Source organism: Muntiacus reevesi, chromosome 5, assembly GCF_963930625.1.
Source record: "Muntiacus reevesi chromosome 5, mMunRee1.1, whole genome shotgun sequence".
NCBI lineage: Eukaryota > Metazoa > Chordata > Mammalia > Artiodactyla > Cervidae > Muntiacus > Muntiacus reevesi.
The window spans coordinates 9218303-9241701 of NC_089253.1; the positions used below are offsets into that span (position 1 = coordinate 9218303).

The 23399-nt window shown below is 40.9% G+C and overlaps 1 protein-coding gene across 1 annotated transcript in view; it reads right to left on the reverse strand.

Annotated features, from left to right (window-relative positions):
- CCDC81 (coiled-coil domain containing 81) overlaps nucleotides 1-9435 on the reverse strand; it is a 37567-nt gene extending 28132 nt beyond the window's left edge. The window contains exons 1-3 of the mRNA XM_065936388.1: nucleotides 9389-9435; nucleotides 8333-8484; nucleotides 2473-2534 (exon numbers count right to left, since the gene is read on the reverse strand). Coding sequence (XP_065792460.1) covers nucleotides 2473-2534; nucleotides 8333-8411 — 141 coding nt within the window. The 5' untranslated portion in view covers nucleotides 8412-8484; nucleotides 9389-9435. The remainder of the gene's footprint in view (nucleotides 1-2472; nucleotides 2535-8332; nucleotides 8485-9388) is intronic.
- Between the last annotated feature and the right edge of the window lie 13964 nt (nucleotides 9436-23399).

A 23399-nucleotide genomic window follows, 5' to 3' on the forward strand; every position in this document is an offset into this window, starting at 1 on the left:
CAATCCACAGTGCTTTTCTGACCCGTCATCTCCATATCATTCAGAGGCTGTGAGGACTAAGGAGAAATGTATGGGGACTTCCCTGGTGCTCCAGTGGCTGAGACCCTGTGCTCCCAGTGCAGGGGGCCTGGGTTTGACCCCTGGTGGAGGAACTGTATCCCACATGCCACTACTAAGACGTGGTATAGTCAAATAAACAAATATATATATATTTAAAATGTATGGATGCCATAGCTGCTTTTAATCTTTATCTAAGATTACTCTTGTCCTAAAAAGAGATGGAAATACCAGACCACCTTACCTGCCTCCTTAGAAATCTATATGCAGGTCAAGAAGCAACAGTTAGAACCAGACAAGAAACAATAATTGATTGGCTCCAAATCGGGAAAGGAGTACATCAAGGCTGTATACTGTCACCCTGTTTATTTAACTTATATGCAGAGTACATCATGCAAAATGCTGGACTGGATGAAGCACAAGCTGGAATCAAGATTACTGGGAGAAATATCAATAACCTCAGATACACAGATGATACCACCCTCATGGCAAAAAGAGAACTAAAGAGACTCTTGATGAAAGTGAAAGAGGAGGGTGAAAAAGTTGGCTTAAAACTCAGCGTTCAGAAAACTTAAGATCATGGCATCTGGTCCCATCAGTTCATGGCAAATAGATGGGGTTACAGTGACAGACTTTATTTTGGGGGCTTCAACATCACTGCAGATGGTAACTGCAGCCATGAAATTAAAAGACACTTGCTCCTTGGAAGAAAAGCTATGACCAACCTAGACAGCATATTAAAAAGCAGAGACATTACTTTGCCAACAAAGGTCCATCTAGTTAAAGCTATAGTTTTTCCAGTAGTCATGTATGGATATGAGAGTTAGAATATAAAAAAAGCTGAGTGCTGAAGAATTGATGCTTTTGAACTGTGATGTTGGAAAAGACCCTTGAGAGTCCCTCGGACTGCAAGGAGATTCAACCAGTCCATTCTAAAGGAGATCAGTCCTGGGTGTTCATTAGAAGACTGATGCTGAAGCTGAAACTCCAATACTTTGGCCACATCACCAACTCAATGGGCATGAGTTTGAGCAAGCTCTGGGAGGTGGTGATGGACAGGGAAGCCTGACATGCTGCAGTCCATGGTGTCACAAAGAGTCAGACACAACTGAGCGACTGAACTGAACTGACTGAAATTGTGTGACATTTTAAATTTTAGTCCCTTGCCATCAGGAGGAGAGAATTTCTGATTTCTCATTTTCTTTCTCTTTTTTAAAAAATGTTTATCTATTTATTTACTTATCTGCACCAGATCTTTAGTTGTGGCACACAGGGTCTTGATCTTCGCTGCAGCATATGGGATCTTTTAGTTACGGCATGTGGGGTCTAGAACCCTAAACAGGGATCGAACCCAAGCCCCTGGCATTGGGAGCATGGAGAATTAACCACTGGACCACCAGGGAAGTCCCTCTCATTCTTTATGGTAGGTTTAATGTCCCTCACTTAAAATCAGACAACCCAAAGCATCCAAGATACACGCTGCAGTGTGGTGATCTTGGTTGATGCACAGAAGCAAAAGATTTTGGCTCTCACTCTAGGTCTCTGTCTTCCTGGAAACATCGTACGCCAAAGGTTACAAAGTCAAATGCTACAGAAGCCAAGAAAGGATGCAAGGAAGTGAAGATACTGAGCCAAAGAATGTGATGGCTAAGGAGTGCATGCCCCATCTAAAGGGGAGAGACCCTTGTCAGCTTCAGCCAAGTGTCACATGTACTGAACAAAAACTGATTTTGTTAATCGGCTGATTTTTGAAGAAAAAATAATTTAAAATTTGTACAAGCTCTCCCAATTTTAAGTTCTGATGACTAATTCAAATTATCAGATCAAACAAAATAGATTTCAAGGATGAATTCAGATCAAAAACTGTCATTTCGGGACCTCTGAGTAGGATATAAACGTTTCACAATATCCCAGCACCCTCCAAACTCCCAACATCTCTGTTCAGTTCTATGGCATCCAAACTCAAGACTTGATGGGAAGAAATAGCCCAGCCCTGGACAAAGGTTCTCATTTTTGGCAAGTAGAGTTCAGTCCCTGACTGCCTTCTTACATTTCAATTAAAATCCTGCAAGGAGACAAGACAAGAAGCATCATATCCTTCTATAGCCACACCAGAACTAACAGGTCACAGATGAACAGAACTCATCTGCTTCCTCTGTACACACCTGGACTGATCAGCAATACAATTCCTGTCACTGGAACAGCAGAACTTTCACATGTGTTAGCGAAGGGTGAAATCCATGTCTGTTAAATCTACCAACCGCAAGTCCTAAGTGTGAGTATCATAAAATCACAAGACTGTAGGTTACTCTGGATGGCTCTAAAATCTGCTATCTTGCTCCCAGCAAAATTATTGGAGACTAAAGAGGAAACATTCTTTGATGTCTTTAATTAAAATTAAAGTATAAATCTTACCTTGTGTAAGGATAGCTGCCGTTCCACAAACTCTGACACATTTCCCCAAATAGTAGAAACTTCTGAAATCCAAGGTGAATAAAATATAATGTATGAATAATTTATGAAAGCACACCTGTGATAGTATCTTTGTGTTGGTAGACAAAAATGTGAATATGAAATACAGAATAAATAATTTGCATTATTTAATTAATAAATAATTTCTAATTAATTAAAATTAACAGAAAATAAAGTCACTCCCCACAGTTAGTTTTCCTAATAAGCAAAGCTTCCTCCCTTTAAATTCCAAAAATGTGAAAGAGGAGGCGAAAGAGAAAGAAAAGGAGGAGGGAAGGGGGAGAAAATCTTTCTAGAATAAAGGGAAATGTCACACCTTGCCCTTTATTCTATAAATACAGTTGTTAGTTGTGTGATCCCATGGACTGTAGACTGCTAGGCCTCTCTGTCTCTGGAATTCTCCAGACAAGAATACTGGAGTGGGTAGCCATTCCCTTCTCCAGGGGATCTTCCTTACCCAGGGATCAAACCCGGGTCTCCTGCATTGCAGGCAGATTCTTAACCATCTGAGTTAACCTAGTGTTAGCTAGCCTTTTCTTTATATATATATATATGTATGTATGTATTTATGTGGGTGTGCTGAATCTCAGTTGCAGCACAAGGGATCTTGAATCTTCATCGAAGAGTGTGGAACCTTTAGCTGTGGCACGCAGGATCTTTTTTCAGTTGTGGCTTGTGAACTCTTAGTTGCAGTATGTGGGATCTAGTTCCCGACCAGGGATCGAACCAGGGCCCCCTGCAGTGTGAACATGGAGTCTTAGCCACTGGACGACCAGGGAAGTCCCTAATCTAGGCTTTTCTTAATGACCCATTCAACGAGCTTCTAAGAGTCTACGCCGTGCCATTTGATTAACATGAACCTTCATTCTCACACCATTCCATAATACAGGAAGGAGGCCAGGGGCCACTAAGGCATGAAAGACCATTGTCTGTACATTACTGTCTCTGCACTTCTATTTTTGCTTCATTCTTGACTGCTTTTCACTCCCCGTAGTCACCACTGGACTCCGGCTGTCACTCCTCTCGGCTTCGCGTACTCTGCAGGCTCCCCACCCAGTTTTAATTCACTGCTTCTGACCAGCTGTGCTCCTGATTTCAACAAATATACTAACAGTATGTCTAAGATAATAACTTTTGAAAACAGACTTTTGGGTAAGGGCCCAACAGGCTTTACTTTGAATTGGGAAATAGACTTCACACTCTCTACTTTGATCAGAGGGAGGCCTTCTCTGCTTATTTTCTTATTCTGAGCTATGATTCAGAAAAGCCATGGTAGAAAAATAAGTAGTTGTCAATTACTAAAGTGTTAATGTATGATATGAAGGAATACTCTGGATATAACTAATAGTCATAAAATATAGAAAACCATGTCTGTGTTGACATTTCCATTCCAAACTTAGTCATGAGTTTATTACAGATATTTTCCACTAGTGAACTCTCTCTGCAAATCAAGAGAGTGCTGTGTTTTAATTCTCAAAAGAAAGGATCAAGAACAGTGGCAAATACCAGCTTGCCACTTCACAGCATAGATGCAGTTGGGCACAAAAACTCATTCTTTCCCCATTTTAGAAACTGCTTGATTTACTCTTGTAATTGTTTTCCCTAATGGTTTAAACAACCACCTAAAGCGGAAAATTGCACTAATTTTATCCTGTATATCAGGGTTATAAATATTTTTATTAATATGCCAGAGAATGAACAGGATAGGCAATGAGAAGTAGCAGTGACTCTTAAGAGCTTCCCTGATGGCTCAGCAGGTGAAGAATCCACCTGCAATGCAGGAGACACAGGAGACACCAGTTTGATCCTGAGAGGGTGACAGGCAGGAAGGCTAAGGGTCTCCAAACAGAGGAAACAGGCTGCAAGTGTCAGACGGTTTTTATCTCTCTCTTAAGCAGCAGGAGGAAACAAACAAGTGTCACAGTTTTTCCCCTCCCCTATACAAAAAGGAGGTTTCTCTTAAAATTCTGTGTTGCCCTGATGACACCTAGTTCCACCTGAACTTCACTTTTCTCAAACCTGGAGCTAACCAATGTGTTTTTCTTATGGAAATATTTGTCTTAAGCTGTGTTAATGAACTATGTACTTACTCTAGACTCTGTCTTAATCCAAGTCAGTTCTGCTTAAGATTCAGAATTGATAAGGGCTCAACAAACCAGTATGTTTTACTCATGCATTGTTCTCCTGATCTGTTAATGAAACTGTACATTTACTTGGAAACCTGTCTTTCTTCAAAATTCATGTCAATCATTTTATTGACTGGGATGACTCACCTTGAGCCAATAGTATCTCAAAATGCATGTTGTGGGTGAGGGGCCTGGTGCCAGTTTTCAGACATTCCTTTCTCTAATTAGCAACCTCCTGGTAGCTATATAACACCCAGCTAAAGACTAGCGGGGTCAGGGGGGGCACTCTTTCTGCCCGTTCTGATGTCTATGTCAGAAGCTTTCTCTGTCTCTTGTATACCTTAATAAAACTTTATTACACGAAAGCTCTGAGCAGTCAAGCCTTGTCACTGGCCCCAGATTGGACTCCTCTCCTCCAGAGGCCAAGAATCCCAGCGTGCTTCACGGCTCAGCAACAGCCTTTCAAACCCTGGGTCAGGAAGATCCCCTGGAGGAGGAAATGGTAACCCACTCCAGTATTCTTGCTGAAAAATCCTATAGACAGAGGAACCCGGCGGACTGCAGTCCCGAGTCAGACACAACAGAGCATGCATGCACGGATGGAAGTGACTCTCATAAGCCTCGAGGAACAAGTTGGGTGATGGAAACTCACTCACCAAGAAAACTAGGGCTGCATGCTACAGCGAGCTGGATGCCAATTCTGCCCTTCACTCTGAATCATGGATATACAGTTAATTACATATACTCAAGTATTCCTTCTACTCTGTCCCATTCTACTGTATTTCCCACTCCTCCTCACCCCTACAGACAAAAGAATTCTGTCTGCTGCTGGCTGCTAAGAATTAACAGTCTTAACTGTTTCCTGAATTCAAATTTTCATCATAACTAAAAATATTTAATTCACTAATGATATAGAATCTCAGTAACCAGACTTACATGAAGACTTTTCAAAGTCAAAACCGTTAAGCCTTTCCCCTAGACTCATGATATGCAGCTCACATTTCAGGAAAACAATCTATACCAAAGTGAAATGATTTAATTAGGGCCAGGAGAAATTGTATAGCTGGCAACCAGACCCTACTGAAAAGACCTGACTGAGCTTAATTAGAATTGTGAAGATCCTCTTTCCTCATTTGAAAGATACATGCAAGTTCAACTGTGTCATTTTACCCTATAAAATTGAATGGGGTGGGGGTGGGGGCCTCCCTAGTGGCACAGAGGATAAGAATCTGTTTGCCAATGCAGGAGACCCGGTTTCGATCCCTGATCTGGGAAGATCCCACATGCCGTGGGACAGCTAAGCCCATGGACTGCAACTACTGAGCCAGTGCTCTAGAGCTAGGGAGCTGCAACTATGAGCCCATATTTTGCAACTACTGCAGTCTGTGGGCTTCCCTGTGGCTCAGCTGGTAAAGAATCCGCCTGCAATGAGGGAGACCTGGGTTTGATCCCTGGGTTGGGAAGATCCCCTGGACAAGGGAAAGGCTATCTACTCCAGTATTCTGGCCTGGAGAATTCCATGGACTGTATAGTCCATGGGGTCGCAAAGAGGAGGACACGACTGAGCGACTTTCACTTCACTTCACTCCCCTTCACTGGCGTCTGCACACCCTAGAGCCTGTGCTCAGAAACAAGAGAAGCCACCACAGTGAGAAGCTCCCGTGCGGCCTGTAGGAAGCAGCCCCCGCTCACTGCAACTAGAGAAGAGCCCACGAGCAATGCAGACCTGGCACAGTCAGAAATAAATAAATAAAACAATAATTTCTTAAAACTCTAATGGGCAAAGTCTTATAAAAGCAGAGTTTATTATTCTAAGTTGAAATTTGATGTTTTTCACTGAAGGAAAAGGAAAACATGTACATCATTTCCTTCAGGAAGCTTTAAGCCCCTGTAATTCAAATGGAACAGACCTGGAAATCTTGCAGACTGTGATTTCTAACTTTGATTTTTTTTTTTCCATACTCCAAAGTGTCAGGAAAAGAATCACTAAATCTCAAAAGAAAAATACTTCTAATCCAGTCTAAAAAGCAAACTAAAGAATATGCTACTTTTATATTTTTAGGAACGCTGAGGTTATTATTAATTCTGACCAAACACTGAAATACCAAGAACCACAAGAAATCATCCCTGGATGTACCTTCCATATTCAATTCAACCTTCATTTAACTTCAGATTCTAAACATCTTGTGCATTCAAAACCATATTTTTAAACACAATGTCAAATGTATTCCAGGTAGGAACACTTTATCTTATGTATAATCATTATTTTAAAAAAAAGAGCAAGTGCCCATTGTGTATATTACAGAATAATATATACTTGAAATAGATACTAATATCGAAAGGAAAAGATAAGTCCCCTAAATTTATAAAACATCTTATAAAGCTAAAACACTGATATACAAAGCAAATTATTACAGAGTGATTTAGACAAGGAAACACACTCCCAGAGCACAGAGCAGGGGAAAGGCCACACCGTGCTGTGTGTCTGAAGACCTGCATCCTTCCCACCTCCATGCATTGCTCACTGGGCAGTCTTCAATAGTTTCAGCCAATTCACGTCTGTAAAATGATGGTGGTTCCCTCTAAGTACTATTATTGTTGCTGAGTTGCTCAGTCGTGCCCAACTCTTTCGTGACCCCATGGACTGTACCCCACCAGGCTCCTCTGTCCTTGGGATTTCCCAGGCGAAATGACTGGCATGGGTTGTCACAACTACCGAGCCCTCGGGCTGCAACCACTGAAGTCGGTTTGCCTACAGCCTATGCTCTGCAACGGGAGAAGAAGTGCCATGAGAAGCCCGAGACCCGCAACAAAGAGTAACCCCTGCTCGCCACAGCTAGAGCAAGCCCGGGCAAAGCAATGAAGACCCAGTGCCGCCAAAAATAACAAATTTAAATAAATAAAAAAAACTCAGTGTCACTTTGGAGTTACTCTTCTAAGAAACTTTCTAACCAAGTCTAGCAAATTTTCTACAGAAGATGTCAAGTCTTCTTCCAAACACCCACTTCTCTTTTTTAATCTTTTTTTGTTTTTTTTAACTTTCTTGGCTGCCACAGGCAGCAGGCGGTATCTCACTTCCCCAGCCAGGGATGGAACACATTCACCCACTCCCCTCGCTGTAGAAGCCCAGAGTCTTAACCGCTGGACCACCAGGGCAGTCCCTTGATCTCACTTTCTTAACACAACCCAGAGATACCATGGGCAGCAAAAGAAGCCTTGCCTTTGCGGGCATTCTGACAAGGAGCGTGTGCTACGGTTGTTTGTAGCCAGCATTTATTGAGACTTACTCCGCGCTAGTCCCTGCGTGTACATTATCTCATTTAATAAAAACGCCCTCAGCTGGCCCCTTTCTCTCATTAAAGAAGTCAATAAGCAAAAGTGTCTTAAGACCCAGTGCTCCCAAGTGCAGGCGGTCTGGGTTCCATCCCTGGTCAAGGAAGTCCCTCCCACACCGAGCAAGTGAGTTAGCTTGCAGCTAAAGACCCAGCTAAGCCCCAGCGCAGCTAAAGAAGTGGAAAGAATCTTTGGACATCCACGTGAGTCGGCTGTGACTACCAGTTGCTTGACAAGGCAGCACGGGCCCTTCAAGGCCCTCCAGAGACGGGATGGGGAGAAGCCCTTAGCTTTGCCCCAGTCAGGTAAAGCTTCGTCCCCAGCCCCCGGCCCCTGTCGCTTACCCTCCTGGCTCAGCGAGGGCAGCGTGGGCAGCAGATGCCTGCCGACGTCCTGCAGCGAAGGGAGGATGGTGTCCAGCATCTCCGGTTCCCTGTCGGCTGGATGCTGCGTCTTTTCTTCTTTAGATGGAGTTTACACCAACGTGGTCCCTAACCTGGGAAATTTGGATGTACCTTAAGAATTACCAAATCTTGATTTTTTTTCTTTCTTTCTTAAACGTTTTTTTTCTTGCCGTCCCTTACCCCCCACCCCCAACTCTGGCTCTCCCTGAAAGGTGCCCACCATAGGCCCTCAGAGAGCTGTTCGGCACTTGAATTAAAAAGCGCAAATCCAAGCTCTGGGGACCTCTAGGAGGCCCACTGAGAGGGTCAGCCGGAGTGCGGAGCTGGGGTAAGGGGACCGCGGGAGGGCGGGCCCGCCGAGAGGAAGGGAGGAGCGTGTTGCTAGGACGCGACAAAGGCTCGCTCCGTTGCTAGGGAGTCAGAATAGGGCCGCGGCCCAGCCCCATAGGTGTGTCTGGTCCCAGGTGGGCCGGTTGAATCAGAGCTCCAGGCAGAGAGAAATTGGGAATTAACAATGTTTTTTAACTTTGGTGTTTTTTTTTTTTCTTTTCCTTTCCTTCTTACCCTGAGCAGCTAAGAGACATGTCGCTTTGGTAATCACCCTGGACAAATCTGGAAATAAGCGTTTGTCCCGAGCGATGGACTTTTTGAGTCTCTGGGTCTGTTTGAGGGTTTGAGTGCGAGCTGGAATTTGTTTGTCTCGTGTTTGGTTTTTCCTAGACTCCCCTCCTAGGAAATGGAGGGCAGGAGGACTGCGGAGGTAGTCGACTTTTTTCCATTACAGTCAACTTCTCCTCCTTTGTTCTACACTTAATGAATCTCCTCCTGCAGGACTGTTTCCATACTCTCTCCTCTGCTGACAATGAATTATCACAAAGCAAGCACACCCATGTAAACCCCATTCAGGTCAAGAAAAGGAACTCCACCATTACCACAGAAATGCACCTCATTCCCCCTCCCGGCATTATTCCAACAAATACCACCAATTAGTTTTACCTGTATTTGAACTTTTAGAAGCATACAGTATGCATGCTTCGGTGTGTGGCTCTGTCACTACACATTGTGAGATTCCTCTGTGATTTCTGCAGTAGCAAATTGTTCATTTTCACTCTTGCATGTTATCCCTTTGTGTGACTATTGCACACTTTATCCATTCCATTGTTGAGGGAGACATGAACTGTTTCCCTTTGGAGCTATTCGGAATAATGTTGCTGCAAACATTCTTGAACAAACTTTTTCTTTTCAGCTGTGCTGGGTCTCGGCTGCCAAGTGCTGCTTCCTCTAGCTGCTGAGATCAGGGGCTTCTCACTGGGTGACTTCTCCATGTTAACTCATACCTGAGGAAGAGAATGTAATAGCAGGACAAGGAGGGGGAAGTTACTTCTGAGATGACTGGTCTGACTGCTTAGCACAGAGGTTTGGGATTTACTTGGAAGGTGTAGATGGCTCCTGGAGGCTTTGGGATAAGATGACGTGATCACTCACATAGACTATTATATTCTTCAGTATTAAAATGGAGTTGGTATTTCATTATGTGGTATAAAGAATCTATATGTCAGATGGAAACTATTCAGTTGAGCCTCAAACAGAGCAAATCTGAACTGCCCGGGTCCTCTTGCGTGCAGATTTTTTTCACTAAATATATATGCTATAGTAACACAGATCCTGGAATAGCTGAATCCACAGATGTGGAACAGCAGATATCAGGGTGGGGATAGAGGGGCATGAGGGATACTTGACTGTAAAGTTGGGGGGGTTCCACTGTGGGGAGGGTTGGCACTCCAAACCTCACCCCCTCCATTGTTCAAGGGTCAACTGCAATCAGAGAAATTTCTGAGAGATGAGGAAAAGCCACTCAATAACTAAAAGCATCAGAGCAAGTCTTGGGAAGATTGACCCCAGAATGATTTACGTCATTGGGAGTGACAGCTGTCTATAAACGTTTGACAGGCAAAATGGCAAGGATGTAACACAACTGAAGAAAGATAAATTAGATAATATTACAAATGAGAATACTTTGAGACTAAGCTATGGAATGATCTCCCAAGGAAGAAATGTAGGAAAACTCAAGTCAGACGATTAAAAAATAAAAGAACGTGTCAAGTAATAGACAGCACCCTGTCACCATTCTGCCTGATGCACCTGCAGGATAAAAGTCATACAATAGAACTTCCACATGTTTAACAGATGCGACCTCAATGAATAATAAAAATGATAATGATACCTATGTACATAACATTACTTATTAATGGATGCAAGTTAATATTTATGCCCTACTCATCTGACCTGTCATTCTTATAAACATTTTGCATGTTTTTTTCCCCATTTCAAATAAGAAAAAATAAAAATTTTGGCAGTTGACGACCTGAGTTCACACCTGATGTTAGCATAAATAATTTGTGTGACTGAGAAAATGTTACTACTTGAGAGCTTCAGTTTTTCATTCATAAGAGCGGAATAAAGATAATAGAGGGAATTCCAGTACGCTTAAGGAAACAATAGGAGGGACTTTCCTGGTCATCCAGTGGTTAAGAATCCACCATCCAACACAGGGGGCATAGGTTCCATCCTTGGTCAAGGAACTAAGATCCCACATGCTTCGGGGCTGTTAAGGCTGCATGTTGAAACTAGAGAGAAGACGGCACAATGCAATGAAGATGCAGCAGGAAGGCAACTAAGAGCCAGTAGAGCCAAAAGTTAAAAGAATAAATAAGAAACAATGGGAAAAGTTAAATGAGAAAAAAATTTTGGCTTCCAAACATACTAAACTTGGAGTTAGTACTGCAGGTTAGTCAGCTATAGAAAGACAAGTATCATGTGATATCACTTATATGTGGAATCTTAAAAAAAAAAAAAAAAAAAGAATGCAAATGAGCTTATTTATAAAACAGAAGTAGAGTCATGGATGTAGAAAATAAACTATGGTTGCCAGGAGATAAAGGGACGGAGGGATAAACTGGGAGATTGGGACTGACATATACACACCATATGTAGAAGGGATAATTAACAAGAACCTGGTGGGTAGCACAGGGAACTCTATACTCTCTAGGCCTGCAAGGAAAAGAATTTAAAAACAAAAGTAAGAGCGTGTGTATAACTGGTTCACTCTGCTGTGTACCTGAGACCAACACAACATTGTAAATCAACTCTACTCCAATAAAAGAACTTTTAAAAAATGAGGGAGTGGAAATTCCCTTGTGGAGCTAGTGGCAAAAAACTCACCTGCCAATGAAAGAGACTTAAGAGATGCGGGTTCGATTCCTGAGTTAAGATCCCCTGGAGGAGGGCATGGCAACCCACTCCAGTATTCCTGCCTGGAGAATCCTATGGCCAGAGGAGCCTTGTAGGCTACAGTCCATAGGGTCTCAAAGAGTCGGACATGACTGAACAACTTAGCACACAGGCAGTCATGCATTACTATTGTAACAATGGTTTGTGATTTCAGTTTTTAGTTTTCTACATGATTTAAGAGACTCATACTTTTTTTAGAAAGGAAATTGACTATCTACAGCAAAGATAATATATTTTAAGGTTTATAAAACATATGAAAGTAAAATGTATGTCAACAATAGCACAGAGGCAAGAAGAGAGGAAATGGAAGTATACACTTGTTGGGTTCTTATATGTAAAGTATTATCACTTGAAGATAGATTGGGACAGGTTAAACATGTATACTATAAATACAACAGAATTGTAATAAGTAAGCCCCCTCAACATGGAATTTAAAAATCAGTTAACCCAAAAGAAGGCAGAAAAAGAGAACAAAAGCCAGACAAGACAAATAGAAAACAAATAGCAAGATGGTAGCCTCAAATCCCGGGCTTCCCAGTAGAGAACCCACCTGCCAGTGCAGGAAGGTGTAAGAGACACAGGTTCAGTCCCTGGTCGGGAAGGTCCCCTGGAGGGGAGTATGGCAACCCACTCCAGCGGTCTTGCCTGGAGAATCCCGTGGACAGAGGAGCTTGGGGGCTACAGACCACAGGGTCCCACAGTCAGACACGACTGAAGTGACTTAGCACGCATGCACACAGATTCAAATCCAACCATAGCTACAATCATATTAAACATAATCTGAGTGGTCCAAACACACTTAATTAAAAGGCAGATAACATTAGATTAGTTAAAAAGCAAGACCCCACTATAGGTTGCCTATCAGAAACACATTCAGGATATAAACAAATAGGCAAAAACTAAATGGAGGGCAAAAAGTATTCCACGCTAACACTAATCAGTAAAAACTAGAGTGGTTACATTACCATCAGACAAGTTAGATTTCAGAGCAAAGGATGTTACCAGAGATAGAGTACCATTTCATAATGATAAAGGGGTCAATTTATGAACAAGACATAAAAATCCTAATTTTTACATCCTAATTATCCTACTATATTTATGGTCTTAATAACAGAGCTTCAAAATATATGAAGCAAAAACCAATAATTTGAAGGTTACTAGTTTTTTGCCAGGAGCTGGCACACGAGATCCCACCCATGACAAGGTCATGAGGGAGAAAACCTGACAGGCAAGGCGGATCAGGTTTTCAGGGATTCTGAAAAACTGCCCCCGGCACTTACCTTAAAGATGATATCTGTCTTTCTGATGCTTGATTTAATAGACTACTCCCTAATTTCTGTGACACAGGCAGAAGGCCTTCCCCGATCTCTTTCCAAATAAGAATTAACTTAGAACTTTAATCATATGTCTCCCAGGTGGTGGTACCTTATGAGATTATCCAGGATGAAAGGAGTGTTTCAATTTAAACTCCTTTGCTGGCATTCTGGTTTGTTTAGCAAATGCGTTTATGCCCTTGGTACTAATATGCATGACTGCTCATAATACCCTAATCATAAAATAGCATAAAGAACCTGATCATATAAAGGCCCTAATAGACCATAGAGCCCTTTGGGGGGTGAAGAAGCCCTATTAAAAAACCCAAGAAAAATTATTCTCAAAGTGGCTATTGGGTTAACATTTGCTTGCTGTGTTTTTGCTCTTAATGTGCTAAGGTTGTGTTACGGAAATCATTGTCAATATAGTTAAAGATCTAGAAAACTAAGAGCTTAGCCATAGTGTGGTAACAATGAGACGGTTGTTAATTGTCAGCCAGGAGTGCTAGGCAGGGGCTAAGCCGCAGAGTCTGTGTGGGGTAAACCTCTTAGATAAATTCAGCTGACAACTTCTGCAGAAGAACTGACTTTTATGTTAACAAGGTTATACTTCTACTGTGTTGTGATATGCTGTACTGTTGCCCTGAGACTGTGACTTTTCTGTTAAGGTCACCACAGAAACAGAAAATAGGTTTACATTCACCGGACCTGCATAAAATGTTAATAGGCCCCAAGGCCAGAAGATAATGTACAAGACCCTCATAAACAAAGAAGTATGCAGAAAACACCCTGGTTTCGTGAAGGACAAGCTGATGTAATGTTAAACTATCTTCCCCTCAGAAATGTACTAACTTAGGGTATAAAAGCTACGGTAAAAAATAAAGCATTGCCAGACTCTGCTGCACCCCCCTGTCTGGTCACTCTCTTTCTTTCTCTCTCTCTCTCTCTTTTTCTCTCCTTCTTTCTCTCTCTCTCTCTCTCACTGACACCGTTCATCCTGAGGGTACCCCTGGGTCCTGCTGGGGCTGTACCCCGGCAGTTTTTTTTATTATTTTCTTAGTACAAAGACATGATTTTTGTGTTTGTTAGTCTCTTTATGACCCCATGGACTGTAGCCTGCCAGGCTCCTCTGTCCATGGAATTCTCCAGGCAAGAACACTGTAATGAGTACTGCTTTCTTTCTCCAGGGGATCTTCCTGACCCAGGGATCAAACTTGAGTCTCCACAGCATCAAAACATGTATATTATCTAAGGTGAAACAGATCACCAGCCCAGGTAGGATGCATGAGACAAGTGCTCGGGCCTGGTGCACTGGGAAGACCCAGAGGGATCGGGTGGAGAGGGAGGTGGGAGGGGGGATTGGGATGGGGAACACATGTAAATCCATGGCTGATTCATGTCAACGTATGACAAAAACCACTACAATATTGTAAAGTAATTAGCCTCCAACTAATAAAAATAAATGAAAAAAAAACAAAAACTTGGGTCTCCTACATTGTAGGCAGATTCTTTACCATCTGAGCCACCAGGGAAGCCCAATACAAAGACATTCCTATAATTTATTATTTTATATAAACTTTAAACTCATCTCAAGCTATAATAATATTTCTCTTGAACAAGGACATTACCTATAGAGAACGACTAAAATTTGATGTGCTGACACAAATTACTTCCAAATTTTCCCACAAAAAACAACAGACCCATATGGCTTTAATGGTGAATTCTTCAAAATATTTAAGGAAAAAATAATACGGAATTTACAAATACTCAAAGAATAGAAAAAGAGAGAAGACTTCTGATCTCAGTTTTTTAAGATCAGTAAAACATTCATACCAAACCTAAAAAAGACATTACAAAAAAGAAAAATTACAGGCCAGTTTCTCTTTTGAATGTAGATGTAAAAATCCTGACAAAATATCAGTAAACTGAATTCCAGGGATATTAAAAAAAAAAAAAAATGTGATGCATCACAGCCAAGAGGGGTTTATTTCAGGAATAAAAGGACAGTTTAACATTTTAAAATTCCATCAGTGTAATTCACAACATTAACAGAATTTTTAAAAATAGGGAGAAAGTGCAGTCATGTCAATAGATGGAGAAAGCACATTTGATAAAACTAAACATACATTCACAATTTCAGAAGGAAGAATCCTCAACAAAGTAGAAATGGAAGGAAATAGGGTTTTTGAAAAATTATCTAGTAATAAAACCCTATATGTAAGGACTTACTGGGTGGTCCAGTGGATAAGACTCTGTTCATAGTGCAGGGGGCCCAGGTTCAATCCCTAGTCGGAGAACTAGATGCCACATGCACCAATGAAGATCTTGTGTGCTGTGACTAAGACCCAGCACAGCCAGATATATTTAAAATAAATTTATTTTTTTAAACATCATTTTCAGTGGTGCAACAGTCAAAGCTTTCTCCCTAACAAGATGAGCACCACAGCTTTTATTATCATTGTGCTGGAGGCCCTACGTGTAACTCTATGGCTGATTCATGTCAATGTATGACAAAACCCACTGAAATGTTGTGAAGTAATTAGCCTCCAACTAATAAAAAAAATTAAAAAAAAAAAGACTAGAAATAAATAAAAAATACTCTATTGGCAAAAAAGTACAATGATTTTCACTCACATTTTACATGACTGTAAAAAAAAATCTGAAAACATATCAACGGTTAAAATCAATAGTAAGTTTGCCAACAAGCTCTTTAGATATAAGCTTAAGGTATAGAAGTGAAAGTGAAAGCCACTCAGTCGTGTCTGATTTTTTGCGACCCCATGGACTATACAGTCCATGGAATTCTCCAGGTCAGAATATTGGAGTGGGTAGCTATTCCGTTCTCCTGGGGATCTTCCCAACCCAGGGATCGAGTCCAGGTCTCCCACGTTGCAGGCAGGTTCTTTACCAGCTGAGCCACAAGTGAAGCCCAACATATAAAAAACAACTGTATTTCTATGTACTATCAAGAAATGATCAGAAAATGAAATGTTTAAAAATACCACTTATATTAGAATGAAAAAATCAAACATCTAGGAACAAGTTTAAGAAAAGTTTTATAAAGCTAATGTTGAAAACTGCAAAATATTGCAAGTTTGTACTATAGGGAGAAATTTAAAATGACCTAAATAAGTGGAGAGCAAAATCATGTTTATGAATCAAAAGACTGAATATTGATGTCAGTCTTCCCCAACTTGATGTACAGATTTGACATAAATGCAGTCAAAAGTCCAGCATGAGTATTTGGTGGCTCCTGACAGGCTAAATCTTAAATTTATCTGGAAATACAAAGAACCTAAAATAAAATACCAAGACTATCTTAAAGATAAAGTCACAGAACTTATGCTATCAGAGTTCAAGATTTATTATAAAGCTGCAGTAATTAAGACCCAGCAGGCTTCTTGGGGAGAGAAGTGGTAAAGAATCCAGCTGCCAAGGAGGAGATGTGAGTTCAGTCTCTGAGCCAGTGAGATCCACTGGAGGAGGAAATGGCAACCCACTCCAGTATTCATGTCTGGAAAATTCCATGGATGGAGGAGCCTCGTGGGCTACAGTCCATGGGGTCACAAAGAGTAGGACATGACTTAGCAACTAAATAACAACAAAAACAATTAAGACCGTGGGGCATCAGTTCAAGGATAGACCAATATAACAAAACAGAGATCAGAAATACCCTATATTTATAGTCACTTGGTTTACGACAAAAGTGTCATTGCAATTCAGCAGGGAACTGATAGTTTTCCTCATTAAAAGGCACTTTAACAACTTCATATTCATGTGGGAAAAGCAATAAACCCTACCTCACATCAAGCTCCAAAACTAATTCAAGGTGGATCATAGATCTAAACATGAAAGCTAGAAAATAAAGCTCTAGAAGAAAACGTAGGAGAGTAACTTCACAGGTTTCAAGTAGGCAAAGACTTCTTACACATAACAGAAAAGGCACTGACTTTAACAGACAAAATTCTTGAATGTGACTTCATTAAAACTGAGAACGTCTATCCTCAGAACACATTAGCAGGAAACTGGATAGGCAAATTACAAACTGGGAGAATATATTTGTAATACATATATCTGACATACCTGATAAAAGATTATATCCATAATATATAAAGAACTTCATAGATCAATAAGAAAGCTTTTAAAATTGACAAAATACTTGAACATGGACTTCTTACAAAAAGAAGTGAAACAGACATACCTTATGATGCATCAGTTTCACTCCTAAGTATATCTTCCCCTAAATAACATATCAAGTACATATGTCTATAAAAACTTGTCTAAGAATATTTTCACCAGCTTTACTCCTAATAGCCAAACACTAGCAACAACCTAAACACCCTTTAGTGGGTGAATAAATAAACAGTGGTGTGTTCATATAAAGGACTATGACAACCATAAAAATAAGAAACTACTGACATGCAGAACACAGGTAAATCTTCAAAATATTATGATGAGCAAAAAAAGAAAAATTCAAGAGTACCAACTATAGATTACCTGTATCTGAACCTGAAAAATCAGAAAACTAGTTTATGTGATAGAATTCAGAAAACCTACTTCTGGAACTCGCTTGGTGGTCCAGTGGCTAAGACTCCATGCTTTCAATGCAGGGGAACCAGGTTCTATCTCTGATTAGGAAGCTAGATCTCCCATGCCACGACAAAGATCAAAGACCCCATGTGCCACAGCAAAGACCCAGTGCAGCCAAATAAACAATAAATAATTTAAAAAGAAAAAAGAAAACCTACCTCTGAGAAATAGGGTATCAACCTGAAGGCAGCACAGAAAGTTTCCTCGGGGGCTGATAATGTTCTGTATCTTGATCTGGGTGGTGATTACCCAGTATATAGACCTGTGAAAACATATACATGCTTAATATTTATTTTACTATATGTACATTAAACTCTATTTTAAAGAGAGTACGGACCAGCAAGGCACATATTATTTAGCACATGGCATGCACAACCTTTGCACAGCATATTCTTTGGTATCAGATTTAAAAAATAAATCTTCTTAATTCTGCCTAGGAACACAATAAAAGTTAAGAGTTTGGGACCGCGAGTCAATCCTTAAACATAAAAAATTTGTTGAGCTTCTTATTATTTGCTACATTTAAACAGAGACCGGAAAGATGTAAATATCCCCAGCTATGAGAATATTTAATGGAACACTAAGCCTGGGCCTTTAATTTTCTGTTCTGGAAAACCTGGGCATGCTACTCAATTTCTATGAGTCTTAGCTTCATCGTCAGTAAAATGGAATCATAATCATTCTAAGCTGTATTAAGGATTTAATGAGATAACATAAAGAGTTATTATCATAAGCACACAATAAATTATAATTGCTTAAATCATGGAATGACCTTCCTGGGTGGCACAGTGGTAAAGAATCTGCCTGCCAATGCAGGAGATGCAAGAGAGGCAGGTCTGATCCCTAGTCTGGAAGATCCCCTGGAGGAGGAAATGGCAACCCACGTAGGTATTCTTGCCTGGAGAATCCCATGCACAGAGGAGCTTGGGAGGCTGCAGTCCGGGGGTTCACAAAGAGTCAGACAGGACTGAGTGACTGAGCATGATGTACAAAACAGGTAATAAGTTACAAACAGAATAAATGCATCAGTAATACAGCACGGGCTTTTTCTTAGTCTTCTATATATATAGTGTAGATGTTGCATAACATTTGGGATCTGGTGTATTTTAATGTAACACCTGTTTTGCAACGTGTCTGTTCCAACACAGCTCTAGCACAGAAAACGAGAGGATGAGAAAAATTGGGAAGCTGAAGAACAGTTATAGCTAAGGAAAGCAGGGGATAGAGGTAGAATAGTTATTTCAAACAGACAGCTCACTTTTCCAAGTTCAGATCACAGGATACAGAATTGAGATGAGTCAGACTCAGCTGGTAAAGAATTCACATGCAATGAGGGAGACCTGGGTTCGATCCTGGAGAATGGAAAGGCTACCCACTCCAGTATTTTGACCTGGAGAATTCCATGGACTGTATAGTCCATGGGGACTCTAAGAGTTGGACACGACTGAGTGACTTTCACTTTGAGCTTCTCTCGTAGCTTAGTCAGTAAAGAATCTGCCTGCAACTCAGGAGACCCATGTTTGATTCCTGGGTCAGGAAGGCCCCCTGGAGAAGGAAATGGCAACACACTCCAGTATTCTTGCCTGGAGAATTCTATGGACAGAGGAACCTGGTGGGCTACAGTCCACGGGATCTCAAGAGTCAAATACGACTTAGTGCCTGAACCACCAGACAACAAACTAAACAGTTAAATAGCCATCCATAGTTGAATCTAAATGTATGTGTACATATTTCATATCTTTAGGCTTTCTCAAGCCTGCCTATCTCTTTGGTGGTTCTCACTTATGTTAGAGAGACATCCCTCCAAATGTCTATCTTGTCCTGGTGCCCCAGTCTTAGCTGTTAATCAGAAAACTTGTCATCCCTGTCTGCATAGGTAGGTTCAGGATCCCTCATCTGGGCTTATGTTTCTAATTTCCAATAACAGCTCAATATTTTTTGAATGAGTGAGTAAAGTGAAAGTAGTGTCTGACTCTTTGAGACCTCATGGACTTTACAGTCCATGGAATTCTCCAGGCCAAAATACTGAAATCGGTAGCCTTTCCCTTCTTCAGGGGATCTTCCCAACCCAGGGATGGAACCTAGATCTCCCACATTGCAGGCAGATTCTTTACCAACTGAGCCACCAGGGAAGCCCAAGAATACTGTACTGGAATGGGTAGCCTATCCCTTCTCCAGCAGATCTTCCCAACCCCAGAATCGCCTGCATTGCAGGTGGATTAATTTCTTGCATTGCAAGTCAGATTTCTTTAATGATTGCTACACAAAAGCATTTTGCAAACAGCCAGCGTTTGGGAACTTCCCCAGGATCCATGTTTCACTCTTTATATGTAAAGCGCCATCTGGTGGTAAAAGAGGGTGACAATATTTCTAAGTCACCAAGACATACTTTCCACACTCCGAGCTTTCAGAGAGCTTTAACATCATGTTAGACAAAAAGTCACCATTACTCGTATACAGACGTACCTACTGCCAAAAGTTAATTTTCATTGAGTGAATGTTTCCTGCTGATTTTACCTTTCCCCCATTTCCTCCCATCCTTACCCCTCATCCCTTTCTCCTGCATTTCAACTGGTTCCTTGAAACATAGTTTCGGTTGGCATTTGTTTTTGTTTTGACTGCCTCCAGAGCATCAGATTTCCTTTTGGAATTCATCCATCAAGACTGTGGGTAATCTTAATGCGGCAGTAATTCCTGGTGAGCACATTCCATTACTGAAACAGATGCCTGACTCAGCAGACCAGGTATGTGACCCAAGCTCAGTTATCAGGTGCTCTTTCTTAGACAGTTGAGCCAATGACAGAGAGGCAATAGGAAGGTCTGTAACATACACACTGCAGGGGGGGGCATGCTCTCCTCATTCTTTTGCTTTCCAAAGATTGCCAGGGTTCCTGATTCCTAGCCCCTCTGCAGTCCCCATGATTCCTGCCCATTTCCAGTGTGATCCTTCCAGTTCCCTTATTCTGTGAGCTTCCTAATAGTCTTCCAGTAACTGCCTTCTCTTTAAGTTAGTTCAAGTTAGTATCTGTGGTCTTGTCTGCTTGTTGTGATTTAGTCGCTAAGTCATGTCCAATTCTATAGCAACCCCACGGACTGTAGCCCACCAGGCTCCTCTACCCATGGGATTTCTCAGGCAAGAATCCTGGAGTGGGTTACCATGCCCTCCTCCAGAGGATCTTCCTGACCGAAGGACTGAACTCATCTCCTACACTGACAGACAGATTCTTTACCATTGAGTCATGTGGGAAGCTGCCTCTCTGCTTACAAGTTTGTAAAACAGCTAAATACCAGACTGGAGTGTGTAGTAAAACAGGCTATCCATCCTCTCATCCCACTTTCAGAGAAGAAACTTGAGGATTAAAGAGAAACACTTAAATCCTAGCTTTAACTAGTCAGAGGGGCTTAAACTGAGCCATGTGCAGGTATTGTGACGGTCCTTTGAAATGAAAACCAGAAAAAGAAAGGGGCAAATGTCAATAGGAAGATTAGAGGCTTCTAACGCAGATTAGACCAGATAGTCCTGAAATGAAAATTAATTCTCGTAATAGTACACTAATACAAGGAATTTTAGGAGAAAATGAGCTGCAGCTGTGAGGTGCTCAGTGGCCTCCCTCCATAACCCCCCTCTTAACAGAACCACTCTCCCGGCAAAGGTGAATGGGGGGGGGGGGAAACATGTGTACACATTCAGTGAGTGTATTATGCAAGGGAATTTACGATACGCAAAAGCAACTAGGGGCTAAAATATCTTTATTCTGTGGACTGAAGAGTGGCTTGCCAGAAAGAACAAAAAACATGATGAGTGTCTCCTGAGTTACTTTGCCACCGGACGACTTACGCAATGAGGTCCTTCTCTGGTCTTATGCGGGGCAGGAAGCAGTTAGCTAGACCAAAAGCTGGGTGCCTGCTCCATGCCTATGGACTCTGTGTGATTTTGGAAGATGCACTGGACCTGCTCGTAAAGAGCAGTTTAACATTCTATAGTGGTCTAGTGTGTACTCAAAGAATCTGTTAGGAAAAGGGAAATAGAGCGCTGCTCCACGGCTGCTCAGAGTTTGTCAGGTCTTTCTTTCCTGGATCATGCCTTTGGTGTATGTAAAACGTCATCACCATACCTAAGGCCATCAAGATTTTCTCTTATATTATCTTCTAGAAATTTTATAGTTCTGCATTTTGTATTTAGGTCTATGCTCTGTCTTAAGTTTGTCTTGTGAAGAGTATAAGGTCTGTGTCTAGACTGATTGACTGAAACTGATTTTTGCATGTGGATGTCCATTTGTTCCAGAACCATTTGTTGAACAAATTATCTTTGCTCCATTGCATTGCCTTTTCTCCTTGTCAAAGATCAGCTGAGTATATTTATGTGGCTCCTATTCTGTTTCACTGATTTATTTGTCTATTCTTTTGCCAATACCACACTGTCTTGATGACTGTAGCTTTACAGTAAGTCTTGAAGTTTGGCATCGTCACTCCTCCAATTTTATTCTTTCCTTGCGGTACTAAATTGGCTTTTCTGAGTCTTTTGCCTCTCCATGTGAACTTCAGAATTGGTTTGTTGATATCCACAAAATAACTTGCCGGGGTGTTAATGGTATTGCACTAAATACATAGATCAAGTAGGGAAGAGCTGTCATGCTGAGAATAGAGTCTTTCTGCCCATGAGCATGGAGGTATCACTCCAGTTACTTAGCTCTGATTTCTTCCACCAGAGTTTTGTAGTTTTTCTTACATAGGTATTGTATGTATTCTGCTGGATTTATATCTAGGTATTTCATCTTGGGGGTGCTAATGTAAATGGTAATATATTTCTAATTTCAAATTCTATAAGCTCATTGCTCATATACAGGAAAGTGACTAGTTTTATTTACTAACTTTGTATACTGAAACTGTGATATCATCACTTAGTACTTCTAGGACTCTGTCAGTTCTTTCAGATCTCCTATGTAGACAAACATGTCATCTGCAGAGGCAGTTTTATTTCTTCCTTCCCAATGAGTTTGTCTTTCACTTCCTTTTCCTGTCTTGTTGCATCAACCAGGACTTCCAGTATGATTGAAAAGGAGTGGAAAGAGGGGACATCTTTGTACTGTTTCTGATCTTAGCAAGAAAGCTTCTAACTTCTTATCCATAAGTATGATGTTAGCTGTACATTTCTTTGTGGATGTTCTTTATAGAGTTAAGGATATTGCCCTCTATTCCTTGCTTGCTGAGTTTTTTTTTTTTTCCATTTATTTTCATTAGTTGCAGGCTAATTATTTTACATTGCTGAGAGTTTTTAATCATGAATGGGTATTGGACTTTGTCCAGTATTTTAGTACATCTATTGATATCGTTGGATTTTTCTTCTCTAGCCTATAGACACAATAGATTATATTAATTTATTTTCACATGTTGAAACAGCCTTGCATAAAACTTGGTCATGGCGCACAGTTCATTTTATACATTGTTGGGTTTGATTTTCTAATATTTTGTTGATTTTTGCTTCTGTGTTCACAAGAGATCTGTAGTTTTTTTTTTCTTGTAATGTCTTTGTCTAGTTTTAGAATGGGTTAGGAAGTATTTCTTCTGCTTCTATCTTCTGGAAGAGACTATAGATAATTGGTGTAATTTCTTCCTTAAATGTTTGGTAGAATTCACCAAGTGAACTCATCTAGTTCCTGGTGCTTTCAGTTTTGGATGGTTGTTAATTACTGATTCAATTTCTTTAGTAGATGTAGACCTATTCAGACTGTATATTCCTCCTTTTATTTCTCCCTAGTGGTCCCCAGGCTTTGAAGGACTTTTGTCTATAACTATCTTTTCCATTTTTCTCA